Below are 20269 nucleotides of genomic sequence, written 5' to 3'. Positions count from 1 at the left end.
CCCTGAATTATGACTTCTTGCATTTTCTTTTTTGAGATATGTACATAAATTTCTGAATCCCTCATTTAGTGGAGTCGAGTTGCGGTACGAACATTTTGGCTTTAAACTTACAATTAGGTCCTGGTCTTACCAATTGAAGACAAAATGCACATAAATGGATGATTAGTAGATGCTTGACCACAGAATAATTTATATTAAGAAAAAAACTTTTTTATTTGGTATAATGACCATAATATCAATAAATACAATTACAATGATCTATAAAATTCCTGATCTATTTGACTGAATCAAAACATTTATAGTCGTTTCTCCTCATTTCTGAAATTGCTTTTTCAATTTTGTCATGAATCGCTAATAACTTGTCTATCATACGGTCAATTGACTTTCTGTCTATTAATCCTTCATCATCCTGATGCACCTCTTCAAACTCAAAATAGAATAGGTTATCAAGACTTTGTACCGAGGAAATGGGTTCAATCAGATCGAAATGGGCCTCGATGTTAGACGCGGATGCCAGTTCGCCTTCACTGGGCTTCGTACTGTTGTATGTTTTCCATGGACGTTGTGGTGCAAAATTAAGTGCCCTTCGTAACTCTTCCAGTCCTATGCTCATTGCGCTGGTGCTAAGCAGACTGCTGGAAAACGTTCGTACTGTCCAGTGTTTCATAAAATTGCTGCTAGCATTTCATAATCTCTGGAGTTGAGACAGGATGTAGATATTTTAGCCAACTCATTCTTGACAGTAAATTGTGAAGAGGGCGGCGTTTCGTTGGTGTTCAGAGAAAGTAGCTTTTGTGCGGAGATCGCAGAAGATGAAGCAGAAGTAGTGTTGTTGTAACTTATGATGAATTCTGAAAAAAATGGTGGAAATCTATTTAGCTAAAAACAATATTTAGCGAGCTAACTTACCTGCGTGTGAATAGGCCGCGAAAAATAGAAAGACGGTTAGTGTAATCGACATAGATTTGTCTGAAAGCACGTAGCGTAATTTAATGAATTCATGTAAGAGAAGTACGATTGTGCAGCGAAACAAATACTAACAGCGATAATCGCTAGAAATAAAGGAAGGAAGAGAAAAGGAATCATTTGATCGACCTATTTTTCGCTCACAACCCAAACCAATTTAAGACTGAAAGTGAAAGTCTTATCTTGACATTTTATCCACGCCTGGATAGAGAAAATTAGACTACTTCAGTTGAAAATTACCTTCACAGTTTTTTGATCTCAATGAACATTTGCTCAATACAAAAAGAACCAAACTGGATATCAGTCATAAGAATCTCAGGTTTCAACATACATTCCAGCTACTCCGTGAACCTTCACTTCCACGTATGCTCTCTGATCGTTTACTTGTTCTCGACTATTTGATTCCACGTACTCATACTTCCATGTTCAGGTTCAGAGTCCAGTCCTCCTTCATTCATTCATCTCTACCTCATTCCCTCCACCCATCGGCAGCACGTCCGTCTTGACTGCAATGTATCATGAACACATAAAGGCCCGGGCGCGAACACAAAAGGCGTGAATAGTCTCGAGCAGCGTCGTAGTCGGTGTGTCAACATAAAGACAAACCATTTACGGTCTACATGTTTCCGTGCCATAAAATGCCGTCGTCTGCCACTTGTCGGCTCATTTAATTGACTTCTATGAGCAATTTATCAGGAGAATATTGTGTAGTTTTTGAGCCAGAAACTCGATTTTTTCATTTAACGAATTGCAATTTTAATTTCTAATTGTGTTAACTGGATTTTTAAAAGATTTCTGAAAATTTATTTTCTTTGTTACTGACAAGTTGATTCCATAAATTCAAAAACTACTAATCACCCTTGCATCTATATTTTCGGCGATCTTGAATTCTAGACGAAACTCAGTTTTTTGTTCAATGATCATCTACAGTTCCCATTCCTCAATCCTCTCCTCTGCACCAGCTCTACCAGACCATTTCCTGTAATTTTCAATTGTTTCACTTGTTTCATTCCTTTCCAAATTCTTATTTGTACTCCATGAATCCAACATTATTTTCCTCACTCTATCGGCACCGCAACTCGCAAAATGTGTTGTATTTCGTGTTTGTTGCTCTTTGCATACAGCTGCCGGGCGCCCAACGCTCATGTGTTGTTGCTGATCCGCAACGCATACGATCTCCTTTCGTTTCACACCTCGAGAAAGTGCGAAAGAACGAAACACGCAACATCGGGCTGCCGCTTCCTGTATATCAATTACCGCTTTCCGATTAATCCGACCCGTGTGTGAGAATGGAAAAAAGTTTTAAAGATCCATAGATCAATGTCAGGGATGGCCTGATGTTGAAAGCTGAGATTTCTGCATCTGGGAATCTAGTTAGATACTCTACATGTTCAGATTCACTTATTGGATTGACTGAAAATTATGAATTATGAGATTGTAGTTGATCAAAATTAATAATTTCTATGAAATTTTCCTGAAGTACTCTCAGAAATTATAGTGATTTTTGGAGCAACCATTCCTGAATCCTGCCTAGATCTGACCCACAGTTGGCGAAAACAACGGCATTGGATGGTTGAATTTGTAAGTATATCAGACAAGACAGTAGAATTTCAGGAGGAATTTCTTCAAACTTTCAATAAACAACTTCCCTTCTAGCTCCAAAACCTTGATCCCAAGTTCACAAAGTGTCTCTACCCTACTCAGACTGACTCAGACTGATCACTGAGTAGGCCGTTCGGCCTAAACCCACTTGATAGTGCAATTTAATCCTAATATCACTCAGCGCCCAACTGTTTTTTCTATCAATCTCAATCGCGCGTGAAGGGTATCCTCACTCCTCATTTCTGATACGGTGTTGCCTCTCGCGCGAGTCCCGACTCATTTGCGGCAAAAGAGCACCAATAAGACCAGTTGACGCATATATCACCGGAAACAAACCGATTGGCACCACACTCTTTCTCTTTTCCCCTCCTTTTTTTCTCAGCCGCTGTTTGCGTTTCGGCCAATTATTGCCACCTTTCGTATTATGATCCAAATGTCTGTATTAGAAAGGAAAAGACGATTAATTTTTGCAATTTGCCGGCTGACGTAGAAGTTTCCAGGCTACCACCTGTTTAGTGGGATGAGCCGGATCACGTTGGAAGACCCGCCTCGTTCCGTGAAACTTTGAATTATTGTTTCATTTTGATTGATAATTGACACGCATGATTTCAGTTTCTTTTATAGTGGCTTTAAGTTCTAGATTAGATTCTAATTACTTCTATATTTGATTTCTAATTACAATTACTTGAAATGCTCACATTTTTGGAATATATAACCCATTTCCTTCAAAACAATCACTCATATTGTTCTGTCTAAAATTCACTGAAAGTTTTCCGTAACTGAAATTTAAAGTGGTTTCAAAAGTTGCAGTTTTCTTTTCATATCTTATCTAAAATTTTGTGAAAAAGATTTCCCAGATGTTGTGATCTCGTACAAATGTAGAGTTGCTACCGCTACTGATCTTTCAAATACTTCACAATTCATATTCTTTCATTTTTCAGCTTTTTAACCCAAATTTTTTCTTTGGATTACCATCTTTTGAAACAGTAATTCTCTATTTTTGTCCTATCCAATAGTTCCATTTTGTTTGTTTTATCCCACTGTTCCTTTCCAAAAGAGCACCTGCTTCAGCTCATGAATATGCACGTTTCAGTGAATCCTCTCAACCAATCCCTTGTTTTCTCCATCACCCCGAATTCTCGAACTGCTCGTTCCAGCATTTCCAGTTATCCACTCTCGATTATTTTGCTTAACCGCACCCTTGCTTTCCAGTACAGTACAAATAATAACACAACCGGGGGTGCCAGGTGCGCGGTAAACACACGTGGGTCCACGCGTTGCCCGTATTCCGGATCGTCTTTAATGTTGTTTCCAGTCTGTCTCTCCCCTCCTGGCGACTCAGTTACAACAAGACAATTCAATGACCAAAGAGTGAGAGAGTGCGCGAGACGAAGAGACGCAGACATGAACAAAAGCGCCAGAGGAGGGCGAAAGTGGGAGGAGCAAAGGCTCATGGCTCCGCGTGTGTTTTCATAAAGTTTTTCACGCATTTACCATTTACAACTTGCCATTTACTCGCTTAACTCCTTTGACTCAATTTTCGAGTCAATTCTATATTCTAGCTGAAATCATTTACAGAGAATGATACAGTTGCTGCTGGTTGGTATCACAGTTGTCGGATCGCAGCACATGACGCTTTGTGATTATTATGAAAAACTTGGTGAGTTTTAGTTTCGAATTTTTGAATAATTTTTTCCACAGATAAATTGAAAATAGTTTTTTTTCAGGAGTAGCGAAATCAGAATGTGGGCATATCATCAAACCACAAAGAGATTTCGGATTCGTCAATCCGTCAACGTATCAGGCATCGAATAATTTTAGGTAATTGGGATTATCTTGGAAGGTTGCATTTTAAAGATTTTTTGATTTTCAGGTTTAGCAGCTATAATCCAAGTGGAAATAATGTAAATCCACAGTTTAACGTTTTCAACTCATTTCAAAATAGTAAGTTTTGCCTTTTCTGAAATTTAAGAAGAACACTCAAAATTTGTTTTAGATCTCGTTGGAACTCTACCTCTCTGCCGAAACTATTTTCATTCATGTATGACTTCCACTGCATGTGAATCTGGAACAATTTGTACGAATGGAATTGAACAAGGATCCTGTTGTACCAATCCCCATCAAGCCAGCTGTCCTTCTGTCACCTCAATGAACATCAACTGCAGAAAAGTTCGAGGTGTCAACTGGTAAGTTTTTTCAAAAAGACAAAAGAATCTAGGGGGCACCCGGAGTTGAACCAGGGACCTCTCGATCTGCAGTCGAATGCTCTCACAGGTAGTCCGCCACGGACGCAATATGGACGATATATGGGCCGCGCGTGGACTCAGCACGAATTCGCAGAGGATTGTATGTGGTCCGTATACGGTCCGTTTTGAGTCCGCGCGCGGACGTAGTCGCTCGCACTGCCAGCCCTCTCCCTACTTTTTTTCCGGTTGAGATTGTCATTTAACAAAGAAGAATTGAGATAAAATTACTATTTTATTAAAAGAAAGATAGAAGGAACATTAAAAATGATAAAAATAAGAAGAAAACACAGCAAATTAGACTTAGAAAACAGAAGTTTGTCCGGCAGTCTTGCCCTTGAAATCCATCGAAAATCAATTGTTGTAGAAGCAGTTTTCAGTCGTTGACTTCTGCTTTCCCTTCGTATTTCTGAAAAGAAAATCAATTAATTGCGGAATAAAATATAATTGTTCAGTTAACTTACTTTCGAAAATGGGTTCCTCCCTCCGGAAAAATACAGTGTTGTGCTTGGGAAGTGGCCAATTTTATCGAATTACCTCACTGAAAGAAGTTTATTTTTAATAGAAAATGCTGAATACTATTACAAACCTTTGAGAAAAGCGATGAATTGATTCCATATTAGCTGTCGCTGCTGCTTCTCTTTTTGGGACCATCGGACTGACTGAAAACACAATATTTTTCTGATCATTCACAGTAAAATGAGAGAATTTTTCACGAAAAATTTAATTAAGAGAAATTTCAATAGAGAAAAACATAAAGAAAAGCGAAACTTTCGAAAAAATAGGGAAAGAAACGTAAACGCTCCATAAATGATTAAAAAATTATCGTTATCCGAGAGAAGTCCGAGAGGTTCGGAAGAGCTGCTGCATGCCGCGGCCGCGGCCAGCGCGCCCATATACGGTCCGCGCGCGGACGTCTGCCGCCCACTTCCACCTCTTTTCCCGAAGTCCACGCTACGTCCATATACAGTCCGCAGCGGACCAAATTTCCGCTGCGGACTCTATGTGGACGGAAAATGGGACTGAATCCGCATGCGGTCCGCACGCCAACTACCTGTGCTGCCACTGAGCTATACCCCCATGAGAGATGAAGAGAAAAGTGACAAATAAGAAAAACGGGGAAGAAAAGAAGAGAAGAAGAAGAAGGAAGAAGAAGGAAGAAGAAGGAAGAGAAAAGGAGGAAAAAGAAAAAGAGAAAAATAAAAAGAAGGAAAAGAAAACAGAGAAAAAATCGGGTGTCGTTGCAGGTGTAACAGTGATATGGATTGTCGTGGTGCATCAACAACTGCTTCGATGTGTTGTCCAACTGGCTGTAATTACAATATGTGTGTGCATGTTGGAGCACAGGTTTTCCATCCGAGAAGGAGTATTGGTAAGTTGGAAATGGTATTGGATATGTATTGCTGAAAATGTTTGAAATTAATTCACATTTTTAATCACTTCGAGACTCAGTAAAGTAGGGTTGGGGAATTTTGAAGTGTATGATATGCCATTGTAAGACCGACTTCAGATCAAATTTTCCGTTCTCTGACTTGCTTGTTTTTTCGAAATTGTTTTTAGTGGTCTCGAGAACAAAAAAGAAAGTATTTAAACGAAGTAAATAAAGTGAATGAAATTTTTAAAAAAAATTAAATTCATCTTATTCCAGTTTTCAACTCCCTCTCCCCAACTGCTGCATCTGGTGATCAATGCCCAGATCCATTCCAACTCGGTGTCAAATGTGTAGCTACACGTGGATCCAACTGGTGTCACACAGATAATGACTGTAGAAGTGGATTATATATCAGAAAGTGAGTTCAACTGAAATTCCGAATCCCTCACCCCCAACCCAAATTCTCAGATGCTGCGCCACAAACTGTGGATACAATACGTGTGTAATGAAGTTCAATGACAAGTGGATCATCGCTTAAGTGGACGATCTTCATCCAATTAAATGTCTGTAAATACGTCAATTTTTGGGGTCTTTTGTCTTTCCTGCAGAACCAGTTACTATATTTCTACTCAGACTCATTCATCTCTATTATTTTATCCGAGTGTCTTTTGTGTCGTCTTTCTGTGATTTGTATTGTGAAAACTTGAGAATTTAATTTATAGAAAAGATATATTATTCTATTGAAATTAAATTAGATTAACGATAAAATGAATGAAAGAATACAAAATCCGTGATTTGTGAATGTCAGTTTTCTTCTGAGATCGTTGATTCGCTGCCCTTCTTGACCACTTTTAATGGGACTAGTCTTTTGTAAAATACCAAAATTAAGAGAACAGCGACAAGAAGAGTAATTGCTTGGAAGACAATGACATAACGGTAACCAGTGTACTTGAATATTGCTCTGAAAATCGAAAATGTTCCGTTGTTGTTCTGTCCAAAATGTGAAAACTCACGTTGATGTGATCGAAGCAATAACTGGTGCAAGACTGCCTCCAAGTGAGAAGAATCCTTGCATTGTTCCCTGCTTTCTTGGGCCCAAAATCTCAGAGAAGAGAGCTGGAGACGGTGTCTCCACAAATGGAAATGCCACACCAAAGAATACAATAAAACAGAAAAAGTAGATAGGCATTGGAACACGAGTCGTGTCATTACACCAGAGATATTCTGCGTAACATCCTCCAGCTTCTGTAGTCTCCATTCCTTTCGGCAGGAAGTTCAATGGTCCAGAATAGAAACCCCATGGGAACATGAATGCCTGATAGAGCAAGAAGAATGTGAGACCGAAGAGCATTTGCTTCCTTTTGTCACTAAATGAAAAGAAGATTGTTTGTTTTTTTTCTCTGTTCATATTAGGTCGTCTTACATTTTTCCGATTCGCGTTGCTCCTTGAGCAATATTGAATGACACTGAAATGGCACTGCTGATTGCCAATGCAATTCCATTGTAAAAGATTGAGTCACTGTCCTTCCAATCGTATAAAACTGTAGTAAGTGGGGAAGACATTCTGAAACATCGAGACTCTGACTATTCCTCAATCATCCGGAACTTACACTTCAATATTCGTAGCTGTCATGTTGACAATCATAAACAGGTAAATACAGATCAATGCGGCTGGGATATCAAACATTGGAACTGTCACATCATCTTTCTCTTGTTCTTCTTTAGTCACTATTCCGACGTAACTTTCATTGAAGAAGAAATAGATGATGAAACATCCAAAAATGCAAAGCAACACCATGAGGTAAGCAACAACGGTGTACATATTCAACACGAATCCTCCTAATCTGATACCTTCTTCACCCAATGGAGTGAACACTGCCTGGAAATATCCATGCATGGCTTTCATATGACTTTGGATAAGAAAAGACTCACAGAAATAACTGGACCAAATGAGAATCCCAACACAAATCCTCCAGTTCCAAATGAAATTGCTCTCATTCTGTCTTTTGGAGTCGACGCCATTGCTGCATAAACTCGAAGAGCAGCGATGTTACCAACTCCAAGTCCGGTCAAGAACCGAGCGAGAAGCATCATCCATTTGACATTATCGAATAAACCAAGAAGACCGTACCATCCTTGACCGACTGCTGCAATGAGGAATCCAGTGATGACTGGCCATTTGACTGACATAGTTTTCTGGTTCCAGTAGCCATAGAGTGGGTTTGACTGAAAAACTTATTAGAAGTTAGACCCCTAAAAATAGGATGACTTACAATAGTGCATCCGATACTGCATGCCGCTACAACCCATCCAAGGAAGTCGAAATCGGCTGATTTGTCCAGCTGAAATATTATTTTTGCAATCCAGTCAATCCTATTTAAAACTCACTCCACTCAAATATGGCCACATTGACATGTAGTACACAGAGATCTGTACACCAACCACAAACTGCAAGAATATACAAATCCACATGGATCTCCAATCGGTCTGCTTCTCGTTTGACACTGTCATCCTTCTTGTTTCCTTGTTATCAAAAGACAAAACAATTGTAGAGAACGAATTCTGAAATGTAGTGAATTCCAATGGTTTTATACCACACCGCCATCTGAATAATCTTCTCGTTTTTCAGTATTTTGTGTGGTCACTTTTCTTTATCACTACAAAATGCGGTGTTTCTGATACTTTGAATTGCATAATTCTTATATTATCAATAACTCAAAATACTCATTTCACAACAAACTCATAATGTGGAGTTGGGAATGTATTTTATTTTTAAACCTTGTATATTATTTCATTTACAATAGGAAAATCCTGCTGATTTGCCTATGAAGTTAGAATCACTGCCTTCTGATTAATTCAAGTACACTTCCAGCTCACTTACAGAGTTTTCGAAAATCATTATTATTTTTTTAATAATAATCGTTCAATTTTGTATCTATTAAAAAGCAGAAAATGCTATAAACAGTTTTTAGGAGCTGTATATTCCATCATTCTAACAGTTTTCTTTCAACCTTCATAACTCAGCTCAATGGTGTATATTCCGCTCGAGATTTATGTCAACCCGAATCATTTTCAGAGTTACAGTAGCGAGCATAAGTGAGCACCCCTTCATACTTTTAGGTGTAACTAAGTTGAATCGTGTCCGTTTTGCATAAACTTTATTTTGAAAGAAATCCAAAGTATTCAGCAATAAGAAAATATGTTTTTTGAAAAATTTCCGTCACTGATTTTTTCGATAATCGATTTTTCCTGATCTTGATTTAAAAATTCGAAAAAAAACTTTTTATTTTTCTCTTGGAGATATTGAGTTTTTGATTTAAAAATGTTGGAAAACACTCAAATAAAGAAAAAATTATGTTGAACTGGCTTCTCAACTCCTGAGTATCGTGCTAGAGCTCCAGAAGTCAAAAGTAGTGCCCTCGGGGAAAAAATCATAACTCATCAAAAAATGCTCCAAATTTTTTGAAACATGTACCAAAATACGTGTCTTGAGTTTTTCTACAAACCAACATCAAAAAGTTACAATTAAAAAAAATAATTTTTCAAATTTTTTTTCTCTTAAAAATTCCCATTTTTCCCAATTTCCGTTATTTTTTGGCTATAAAACGTACATATCTTTCAAAAACTGTAAGCAAAGTGCTTTGTCACGAATAACAAAACACATCTATGTATTCCTTGTTCGTGTTATAGCCAAAAAATAACGGAAAATGGGGAAAAATGGGAATAAAATAATTTTTAAGAGAAAAAAAATTTGAAAAATTATTTTTTCTAAAATTGTAACTTTTCTCGTTGGCTTTTCATTTTCCATTTTGCCTCTCTTCGTCTCAAGAAGAAGAGGACGGGAAAGAAAGGGGCGTGGTCTGCCCCCATGAGAGACATAGCAGGCGGCGGAACCCGGGAGGTGTCGGCTGCTTTGGGTGCGTGGTTTTAACTAGGCGACAAGCCGACGGCGATGCGTTTCATTTTGAAGAAAAGAAGAAGAATTATTGGTTTTAGTTTTTGATTTTATTTCTCTTGGAACTGAAATCATTTTTAGGAAAAACCCTTTAATATCGTTGTTCTGAAATAGTGCTGTGCTGTAACAGGATTCAAGTAAAACTTAATGGTGATATGTTTTATTGATGAATTTGAAACCAGGAATAACTAACAAAACAACAAATTTATAACAGTTTTCTCCATTTTCAGTTCAGTTTTCCACCTTCTCGTCCTCGGACTTTTTAATCACTTTTAACGGTACAAGTCTCTTGTAAAAGATTAAAATGAGAGCACCTCCGACGAGCAGTAGCACTGTTTGAAGTACAATGACATAACGGTAACCGGTATATTTGAAGATCGCTCTGAAAATCAGAAATCAATGAATAGAAAAGTCAAAGTGATGGAGTGCATACGTTGATGAAATGGATGAAATAACTGGAGCAATGCTGCCTCCAAGTGAGAAGAATCCTTGCATTGTTCCCTGCTTTCTGGGACCAAGAATCTCTGAGTAAAGAGCTGAAGCAGGAGTCTCAACGAATGGGAAGGATGTTCCAAAGAAGACAATGAAGCAGAAAAGATATACTGCTAATGGTACTCTCGTTGTTTCATTACACCAGAGGTAGTCTGCATAACATCCTCCGATTTCTGTAGTCTCCATTCCTTCCGGCAAGAAGTTCAATGGTCCAGAATAGAATCCCCATGGGTACATGAACACATGATAAAGTAGAAACAGGACAATACCGATCAATATTTGATTTCTCCTGTCACTGAAAATAGATCAAAGGTGCATACACACACTTAGAGTTCGCAAATTTACATTTTTCCGATTCGACTAGTTCCAAGAATCACGTGAAAAGTGACAGAAACAATGCAACTTAGTGCAAGGGTAATACCATTGTAGAGGATAGAATCACTATCCTTCCAGTCGTATAATACAGTTGTTAATGGAGTAGACAATCTGAAAACTGTGATGTTGGGTTTCTGAATTTGATTCAGGAGCTTACACTTCCACATTTGTTGCAATAATGTTGACAATCATGAACAAGTAGATGCAGATGATTGCTCCGGGAACATCAAACTTAGGGACAATCAAATCATCATTTTCTTTCTCTTCTTTTGTTACGATTCCAGCGTAACTCTCTTTGAACATGAAATGAATAACAAAACAAGACAGGAAACAAATCAGAGCCATTAGGTAAGCAACCCCTGTATACATGTTGAAAACGAAGAAACCGATACGGAGACCGTGAGCTCCGAGAGGTGTGAAGACTGCCTGAAAATATTTGAACTTGCCACCTGAAGTTTGGGCAAGAAAAAAATGAACTGACAGAAATCACCGGGCCGAATGAGATTCCCAGAACAAATCCTCCAGTTCCAAATGAAATTGCTCTCATTCTGTCTTTTGGAGTCGATGCAGTGGCGGCATAAACTCGAAGAGCTGCAATGTTTCCAACTCCAAGTCCAGTCAAGAATCGAGCGAGAAGCATCCACCACTTGACATTAGTGGCTGCTGTAAGAAGTCCATACCAAAATTGACCAACTGCTGCTATCAGAAATCCAGTTATAACCGGCCATTTCACAGACATCGTTTTTTGATTCCAGAAGCCATAAATTGGATTTGACTGAAAGGAAATAATTAAATATGGTTCTGAAAATATAAAAATGACTCACGATAGAACATCCAATACTGCAAGCCGCTATAATCCAGCCCAAGAAGTCGACATCTGCAGTTTTGTCAAGCTGTAATTTTTATTTTTTCTCGGTACAATCACTGTGTTATCTTACTCCACTCAAATACGGCCACATTGACATATAGTATACAGATATTTGAACTCCCACTATAAATTGTAGAAATATACAAATCCACATGGATCTCCAATCCGTTTGTTTCTCATTCAATATTCTCCCAGCGGACAATCTGAAGGATTCATAATTTGTACCTAGTCTGAACATCTTTGTACTCACTCAGCCTCCGTCTTTTTGTCCACCGTTGACCCAATTGATGCCGTCATTATGTAACGGTCTGAAACAATTCAAGGTAAGCGATACAAAACTAAATAAACAATTCTACAGTAGTCAAGTGATAAAAATTGAATTGAATAATAATTTTCTGAAAACCAAGAGTCGTCTGCTACTTTATACCAAATAATTTTCCAGTAGTTCCCTCCTCTTTTTCAGTTTTTCCTCATTTGAATAATCTGTACTTGTCTTCTGTTTCCATACATATATTAAATCTTGAACCGCTTTTTTGACCTCCCTCGCCGAACCCACTATTGCATCATATAGAACAAAAAGAATGAGTTTTGATTGTCATCATTTATCAGTTCTGACAGAGAATAAAGTTTTTAAAAAAAAGGTGTGAAATCGAGTGTCATTTTGAAAAGCAGTCTTGAGATCAGTTGCTAGTAAAACTATACAAACCGGACAGAAAAAAATGGGAAAAGAGCAATGGGAAGGGTGTGGGAAACATGAAAAGATAAAACGCATTTTTAAAAAAGTACATGAAAAGAGAATTAACTAACAAGAATATGCAAACTGTTATCACTTCCAGAGGAGACAATACTGGGTGCAAAGTCAGTACGTGGAGATATTGGAGCTGTGGCTTTCTCTTCATAAATGATGCCAACATGCTCTTCATAAACTTCCATTCTGGCTCCATATACAGTTGTCTTCATTTCAGGTTCTGGTTTGATACTGAACAGTTGCATATGTTCATCGTCTGAAGAGATCCGTTCCCATTTTGGAAGTTGAGAATTCGGTCCGTTTGGTGTTCTGAAATGTCATTGATCATGTATGATTAAAGAGATTTGGTGAATAAGTGACCCATTAAAAGACTTCAAATACTAAAGATCAGAAAGAAAGAATTAATGACTCACCCAAACTTGACGAAGTTCGTGAAGTAATCGGCGGTCATTCCACTAACAACTTTGTCGGTCTTGTTCATTCCAAGTGGTGCCGACATGTAATTGCAGTCAAAAAGGTATGAAAGTTCAGAAGTGTGAGTGCCACCAGTGAATGGAACCACGTGTTGTAGCCATCCCCACATTTGTTTGCTTTGATGATCGAACGAGTACCCGTAACATTCGGTTCCTCGTTTCTGGCAGTCTCTCATGAAACGGTAATTTCCGTAATTGGCAAACACATCGGAGATTAACTGAAAGTCGGAATTATTACACATAAGATCTTAGTTATTTTTGTTTGGTGTCTTACATTAACATAAAACAATTTTCTGGCTTTCGGATCAGCCCTCAATGCAGGAGAATCTCCGTAAACCTTTTCGGTCATCGCCTCAATCTTTGACCTTGCTAATCCGCTTTTCTTGGACAATACGTCAATGGCACTGTTGATTTCCTTCTCGGTACCACGTAACAAACCGATTGCACCTGGAAAAGAATAATACTTCAATTACTGTTCGGAAAGGATTTAGAGGGACGGATTTTTTGTGTCAAGGAGAAAAAACTCACAGAAAAGGAGTGCCTCGTATTCTCCTCCACCGACAAGAGATGGAACGTGCTCTTGAGTTTCTCGAAGAATTTTCAAGTTATAGGGAAGAATATCTCCATCGACAATTGGGGCAAGTGGGAGTTGACACTCTTTGAAGATGGTATTCGAGAAGAACATTGTCATGCCGAGTCTGAAAATAGATCAAATATAAAACTGTATATTTTTTCCCAACAAACAGTTCAACCTTGGAATCTGAATAGTTTCCGGAAAGTGTCTCCCTTTCAATTACTTACTTTGAAGTGGGTAGTTCATTGAAAAAGTTGAAGATGTCGACACTCTCCTCTCTCTTCGTCGCATAGTTCACTTTCGGTTTCCAGCCAAGTCGCTTCGCCCACTTCTTGCAGTACTCCCTGATTTCTGCTTTGCTTGTTGTTGCCCAATGGCAGTATGAATTACCACCCATTACGATTTTCTTATTGAAAAGTCCTTTGGCAAGTGGAGAAAACGATAAAAGATCGGCGGCGGCTGCACCGGCTGACTGTCCAGAAAGTGTAATGTTATCTGGGTCACCACCGAAAGAAGCGATGTTGGCATGGGTCCATCTCATCGCTTCAAGCATGTCGAACAATCCAAAGTTTCCTGGACACACGTCATCTCCGGTTGATAGAAAACCGAGGAAGCCGAGACGATAGTGACAAGTGACGACGATGATTTCACGGGAGACAAGCAATCTGCAGATGTTCTTGGCAGTATATCTCTCTGCAGAATCCATCACATATCCGCCGCCGTGAATGTAGAACAAGACAGGGTATTTCTGAAAAATCAAACATTAATTCCGGAGTGATTGATTTATGTTTCGTTTCCGGGAACTCGATTTTAGTGGATTTCAAAAGGGATGTTTGACAAATATCTCGGAAGAAATACTCACCTTGTCTTCTCTAATCTTGGGAGCAAAAACATTCAAATAGAGGCAATCTTCACTTTGATTTGCTCTCGGCAGTGCTTTATCCCATGGCATTTCTTTGTGAATTGATCTATTTGGGTACTTGTTACACTTTCGAATTCCATCCCACGGTTTTGGAGGTTGTGGTTTCTGCAAAAATATTTAGTTTAGAATCAAGCCTTTAGTAGAAAAGTTTGTGTGATGACTGATGATGGAACACGACTGCACTTGACAGTTGAAGGTCACTTTCCGATGACCACTACCGAGAAAAAGTTGTCTAGATGATTTCGAAGAATTCGGCAAATTTCTTATTTCGGCCCATCCTATCCGTAGGTGTGATAGAAACTATTGCTGACGTCAAACTAGTTTATCAATGAAAATATTTCACCTTGAAACGGAGATTTCCGACTGGAGGCTCTGCGTATGGGATTCCGTGGAAGACGTCACAGAGATCACCTTTCGGGGTTTTGACACGGAAACCTTCGAGAAGTCCTTGCTGTACTCTGACGATCTGAAATTTTTAAATTCAGAATTTTATAAGATTAAGGAGACGTCTAGATTTTATTATTACTGAAAATCAAAAAAGAGTTCTTACCGAATTATCATCTTTTCCAGACTTCAAATTTGAGAAGCAAGTGCCCATGTTGCTTTGGTTGCTCGATGTGCGAACACGGGCTGAAATTAATGAAAAGTAAGTATAAGAACTCTTGATTACAGTCTCAATAAATTAAACAGACCATACTTACCTTTGCGGATCGGGAATAGTAATTGCGGCATCTTGAATTTGCAATGATAGTATTTTTTTCGTTGTTTGGCTTTTAATTTTGGAAAATTGGAAATTGGTTTTTCAGCTGCTCTAACCGAATAGAACGGCAATGGGCTCTCGCCACCGATTCTCGGTCCTTTTAAATAGTACCAGGCTGGTAAATTTGATGACGAAGACGTCGAGAAATACATTTCAGGTGGGCGGGGACTAGATAGAATAGAGATCACAAGACGCAGAGAGAGCGAGAAGACGAAGAAAAACGTCTCCGATGTTTTCTGAAATGACAGGAAAAAAGGGTGATGAATGATTCGACACAAATAAGAGACAGAGAGACAGAATATTTGAGCGAATGACTTTGATTTGCAGGTCAGATGGACAGATGGACGAAGAGTCAGTTACAGACAAACATTTGAAAACAGAGATACATACTAGATATGTACTTTCTTTATAGTTTGTGATATGAGAGACACGATTGGTCACACAATTTGAAAATAGGAAAATGTTTGACAAAATGCTATGACGAGTGAGGATCAAGATAATGTAAATGAGGAAAATAAAAGAGGAAAACAACACAAATGACATAATTCCGAAAATAGGATAACGTTCGAGGAAGAGTGGAAAAATTAACAAAATAAATAAAGTACTCAGGTGATAAGTTTAAACTAAAAACAAAAGAGCATAAAACGTCAGAATTCAGGTGTTCCTTTGAAACATTTGTTACCAAAAAAGTGATGATTGGTCCGTGAACTCTAGTTTTTTTGAAGATCAAAGAAGCCTCTTTCAAAAAATAAACGTAGCAATCAGAGAACAGTGGAAGATGATTGGCCTGGTCATTTTATCAAGAAACATTTTGTTTTCTTGGCAGACTGGGCGAGCCTGTTCTCTGAAAAACCAGGAAATGTAGCAAGAGCATTTTCATGATGAGAAATCAGAAATCTCAGAACCAAAACTGTTCCAAATGATAAATGATTTCTGACATGGCTCGATTCGAAAAGTTGTTCTAAGAACGTGTAGTTCAACAGGTAGGAATTTATCAGGGTTTCTGCATTGTTATTCATATTTGTTTATTTATTTATTTTAAGCTGATCTTTTCATATGTTCCAGAACATTCCGAACCCAACTTCTTCTGCACCCAATTAATCTTTTCCCTCTTGGCAACCGAAATGTAAACACCGAATCATTCTTTGATAATGTCTCTCCACTAATGCCCTAATGCCAAGTTGCAAAATGTCTGTTGTTATTTTTTTCTTTTCCGCTACAAAACTACGTTCGCTTGTTTTGTAGTATTTTACTTTAAGTAATCTACTATCATCATCACATGTTCCTTTACTATTTTGCACACACCTACATCACTTTTCTTTCATTCAACATATTATTGCCATCATGAAGTGCATTTTCTGCCCATCTCCAAGGTTCTACAATTTTTATTGTTTCTATGGATTCCCCTAACTAATCTTAGATCATTAGATGAGAGTTGAATGATAGAATGTTCGAGACGTCGGCTACATTTCTCTCTAAGTGAAATCTCTGATCATGGCTATACTGGTAAACAGGTTTTCAAAAACGCATACTACAAGTATACCTGTAGTTTGTGACAAAAATGGAATTTCCTTTTTTCGAATTCTCATCAGACACAAAAAAGATAAGATGAGATCATCTAACCTTGTGTAGCCTGACACCTCCCAAATAAAATGAACTTTTTCGCGATGACGTGGAAGGGAAGTTTGCAAGAAAAACCCTTCTATCACATTATCCTGAGTACACACATTCACGAATAATGTGAACGATTTCTCCACGCATTCCTTCTGAAATGACCAAATTGGCAGACTATACGTTTTCTGCTAAACTGTATGTAGTTAGGTGTGTCTATTAGAGAAAATATGAGCATGACTAAGTGATAAAACTAGAATTTCTTATTTACTTTCAGTATCTCTCTGGAATTTTTGGTTGACAATAAAGTAAATCACGTTTTGACTTTTGGACTAGTCACAATAAACAACTACGGGATATTGCAAAAACACGTATTATTAGACTTGTGGGATAGGCGAAATAGTTCAAGGAGTTTATTGGGATCATTGTGAATAAGGGGATTTCTGAAGAAGGTTGAAAAAACGTTGAAAGTAACGTAAGCTCTCTAATAGAACGGCATTGTTTGCTCTTTACTTCTACCTATTCACGCCTTTTCACCTAAAAAAAGAATTCAAAAACTCGGAAAGAACTTAGGGAAGCGGTTGTATTATAGGGACTGTGACATTTTCTAAAATTCACCAAGTGTTCTAAAGTTCTAAGTTCCAATTACTGAACAAGACAACTTGTACCCTCAATCAGAAAACATATTTGTAAATCGTATTTCCTAAATTCGGAACCATTTCCTAAACTCGTGATCTCAAATCTTCCCACTGACTTAATATTTTCCAGAAATAGATTTTCAGATTACCAGTTGCTAGGTCCACGTCATTATTTATTTTTTCATTCAAAAATTGGAAAAGTCGAGAAACATATGATGTGATGTTTTGATATTTTGTCACACATGAAGATGACAATAGTACCATCACAAATATAGGTCGGAAACAAGTCTAATGGACTTCAAAATAGTAAAAAATAGTCAGAGATCACGAACTGTTAAAGACTGGAACACGACTTGAAATTGAGACGAAGTGAGGAAAATAATGAAAATTAACCTTTGACTGAATGAGGGTCAGGTCACAAACGAGACTCAATTTTAGAGAGAAGAAAACAGAGAAATGAGGTTAAAGTTATAGTGATGACCGTGTTTAGCATCGGCTTAAGCAGAAATGTACAATGCCGAAAGGAGGAGGAAAACGACTGATTTCGGCAGATTGAGTGAGAGAGGGAAAGTATTCGAAGAGATGCAGAAGACATTAGCCGCTTCTGCTTCTGTTGCGTTGTCAAAAAATTAGAACTGGAAAAAAGTAGAAGGAGTGGGAAAATAGGAGGTAGGTGAGAAGGAAAAAAACGAGGAAGCTGTCCTTGGATTCTTTTTTTGAAAAGAATTTGCATAAGATCCCGCAAAGATTTGTGATATTTCATTAATCTCATTGTTACGGGTCAGCTGACGGTTTCGTCATTTATTACGTAGACTGTTTTTAAACCCAATTGTCTTGATCAACACTTGTGTTTTTTCGTGTTCTTATCAATTCGTTGATTGTGTTTTGATGAGGTTCAAATGTAGACGTTTGGACAATATTTCTACTTATTTGTGTCTGCAGACTATTTTCCGAAATATATTTATTTTCAAACCGTCTGTGACGCACAAAAAGTATCCTGATTTAATTCGGGACTCATGCTAAACCCAATACCTCTGCAAGATTCAATTCTCCAAATGGTGACAATCGAAAGGTGACGGAACAGAATCCATTTAATTTAACACTTTCATTTTCCCGTTCTCTTTCCCTTTATGACAATCTGATTGATTCTAAAACGATTTCTCTGGTTTACTGAAACCACTATTCAAAGAAATTTCGAGAATCTCGTTTCTTTACAATCCAAAAATCAACGTCACTTTGCCCTACAGGTGAGATGATCAGATGATCGATGATTTTATTTTTCGATATGGGACTAGACTTAGTTAGTACTAGTGATACAGGGCGGATACACACACACACTAATTTCAAAGTTTAAAAATCAACGCAAAGTACTTTTTAGAAGAGTATTGTGAAATAATGAAGAAGTTGAAGGGGATCGACGTAGCAATGAAGATATAGGTAGCAGAAGGGTGAAGAAGACGAAGAAGAAGGAAAAAGGGATTTAGATGGCAGAGAACGTCGGGAGACTATGGCAGAGAACCAGTTGGGTGTTCAGAGTGAATGTGGTTAATCATAACCAACTTTTTCGTTTTACTCTTTTCTTTTTATTGCGATAAAGAACAACTTGTTTTTGTTGTGTTGTTTTCTCTTTCTGGATTCTCTCATTAAAATGGGAAGATGCGAATGAAAATGGAAAAATTTGATTACTAGAAAACAGAAAAACAGAAAAGACAGTGTTAAAATGGGAGGTGTCTTCGAATTCAAAGTTTAGAGTCTAGAAAATTCAATTGGATGGCACTTACCATTAGTGGTGGTGGAAGTTCGAAAATTTCAAGGGTTAATATTGTCGAAATAAACTTTCTTGACATTCGGTGTTTGCGGACCCAAGTTCCCGCGCTTAAAATAAGCCACGCCCCCTTTCCCTTGTCTCGGCTATATATTCAGAAAAGATCGGGGAGTTCGACTAATATCGTAGCCGAGACAACGGAAAGAGGGCGTGGCTTTTTTTAAGCTCGGGAAATTAGGTCCGCAAACACCGAATGTCAAGAAAGTTTGTTTCGATAATAGAGCTATGCTAGGCAATTCTGAAAATCTAAAACTGTGAATATTTCAGTATAACGAAATTGCAAATTATTCACTCCGATGATTGCAATAAATCTCACTAGAAATGAGTTTTCAGAGAATTGCAGCTTCAACCGTATGAAACTAATGATTTGGAATAATAAATCTCACCTTGAGCAACACTCAATTTTTAATTTTTCAGACATAATCTATAATAATTTAATTCCTAATTTTTAATTTTTATGGTTACCTGATACCTAATTTTCCATCAAAAACCGAACCCTTTGAGATCAACTAACCGTTTTTATCAATTTTCACTTTTCAACTTTTGAAATCTTCTTCTATTTGATTTTTGAGAATAAATATTTCGTAACAACCAGCTTCTCGTCCGCTAATCAATCCTATAAACTAGTCTCTGCCATCAGTCTTTTATCCTTCATCTTTTCAATTTTTGATCTCTCTTTCTCTTGATTGCAACATCACTAAGAAAAAAACACAATTCGGAATCTTAGCGTTGATCAGACATTCGGACAATATTCATTGAAACCGGTTTCGTATTGAGGAAGGCAGCAGGATTACGTGGTTTTGTCGCAACCTATTCAGTTTTTCCTTTTTTTCTCGATTCGACAC

General features: G+C 37.8%; 4 protein-coding genes across 4 annotated transcripts; 1 reads left to right on the top strand and 3 right to left on the bottom strand.

Annotated features, from left to right (window-relative positions):
• Positions 1 to 4149: 4149 nt before the first annotated feature.
• GCK72_017908 (uncharacterized protein) lies at positions 4150 to 6721 on the top strand (the record flags this gene model as incomplete). The annotated part of the gene is made up of 7 exons (XM_003112555.2): positions 4150 to 4228; positions 4296 to 4389; positions 4442 to 4512; positions 4565 to 4754; positions 6059 to 6183; positions 6460 to 6601; positions 6652 to 6721. The coding sequence occupies 7 exons, from the start codon at positions 4150 to 4152 to the stop codon at positions 6719 to 6721; spliced, it is 771 nt and encodes a 256-aa protein (XP_003112603.2).
• A 266-nt stretch (positions 6722 to 6987) lies between these two features.
• On the bottom strand, positions 6988 to 8694 carry GCK72_017907 (uncharacterized protein; the record flags this gene model as incomplete). Its single annotated transcript, XM_003112644.2, has 7 exons — positions 6988 to 7144; positions 7197 to 7550; positions 7607 to 7747; positions 7794 to 8062; positions 8116 to 8409; positions 8457 to 8525; positions 8572 to 8694. The coding sequence occupies 7 exons, from the start codon at positions 8692 to 8694 to the stop codon at positions 6988 to 6990; spliced, it is 1407 nt and encodes a 468-aa protein (XP_003112692.2).
• Positions 8695 to 10369: 1675 nt separating this feature from the next.
• Positions 10370 to 12170, bottom strand: GCK72_017906 (uncharacterized protein; the record flags this gene model as incomplete). Its single annotated transcript, XM_003112467.2, has 8 exons — positions 10370 to 10520; positions 10572 to 10925; positions 10976 to 11116; positions 11163 to 11431; positions 11487 to 11780; positions 11830 to 11898; positions 11944 to 12076; positions 12124 to 12170. The coding sequence occupies 8 exons, from the start codon at positions 12168 to 12170 to the stop codon at positions 10370 to 10372; spliced, it is 1458 nt and encodes a 485-aa protein (XP_003112515.2).
• A 501-nt stretch (positions 12171 to 12671) lies between these two features.
• GCK72_017905 (uncharacterized protein) lies at positions 12672 to 15322 on the bottom strand (the record flags this gene model as incomplete). Its single annotated transcript, XM_003112738.2, has 9 exons — positions 12672 to 12930; positions 13035 to 13312; positions 13369 to 13541; positions 13623 to 13792; positions 13896 to 14416; positions 14531 to 14695; positions 14934 to 15056; positions 15141 to 15220; positions 15292 to 15322. 9 exons carry the CDS (start codon positions 15320 to 15322, stop codon positions 12672 to 12674), a joined length of 1800 nt encoding a protein of 599 aa, XP_003112786.2.
• Between the last annotated feature and the right edge of the window lie 4947 nt (positions 15323 to 20269).

This window comes from Caenorhabditis remanei, chromosome V, assembly GCF_010183535.1.
Source record: "Caenorhabditis remanei strain PX506 chromosome V, whole genome shotgun sequence".
NCBI lineage: Eukaryota > Metazoa > Nematoda > Chromadorea > Rhabditida > Rhabditidae > Caenorhabditis > Caenorhabditis remanei.
Note: the sequence above shows the minus strand (reverse complement) of the source record. Positions and strands in the feature narration are given on the sequence as shown.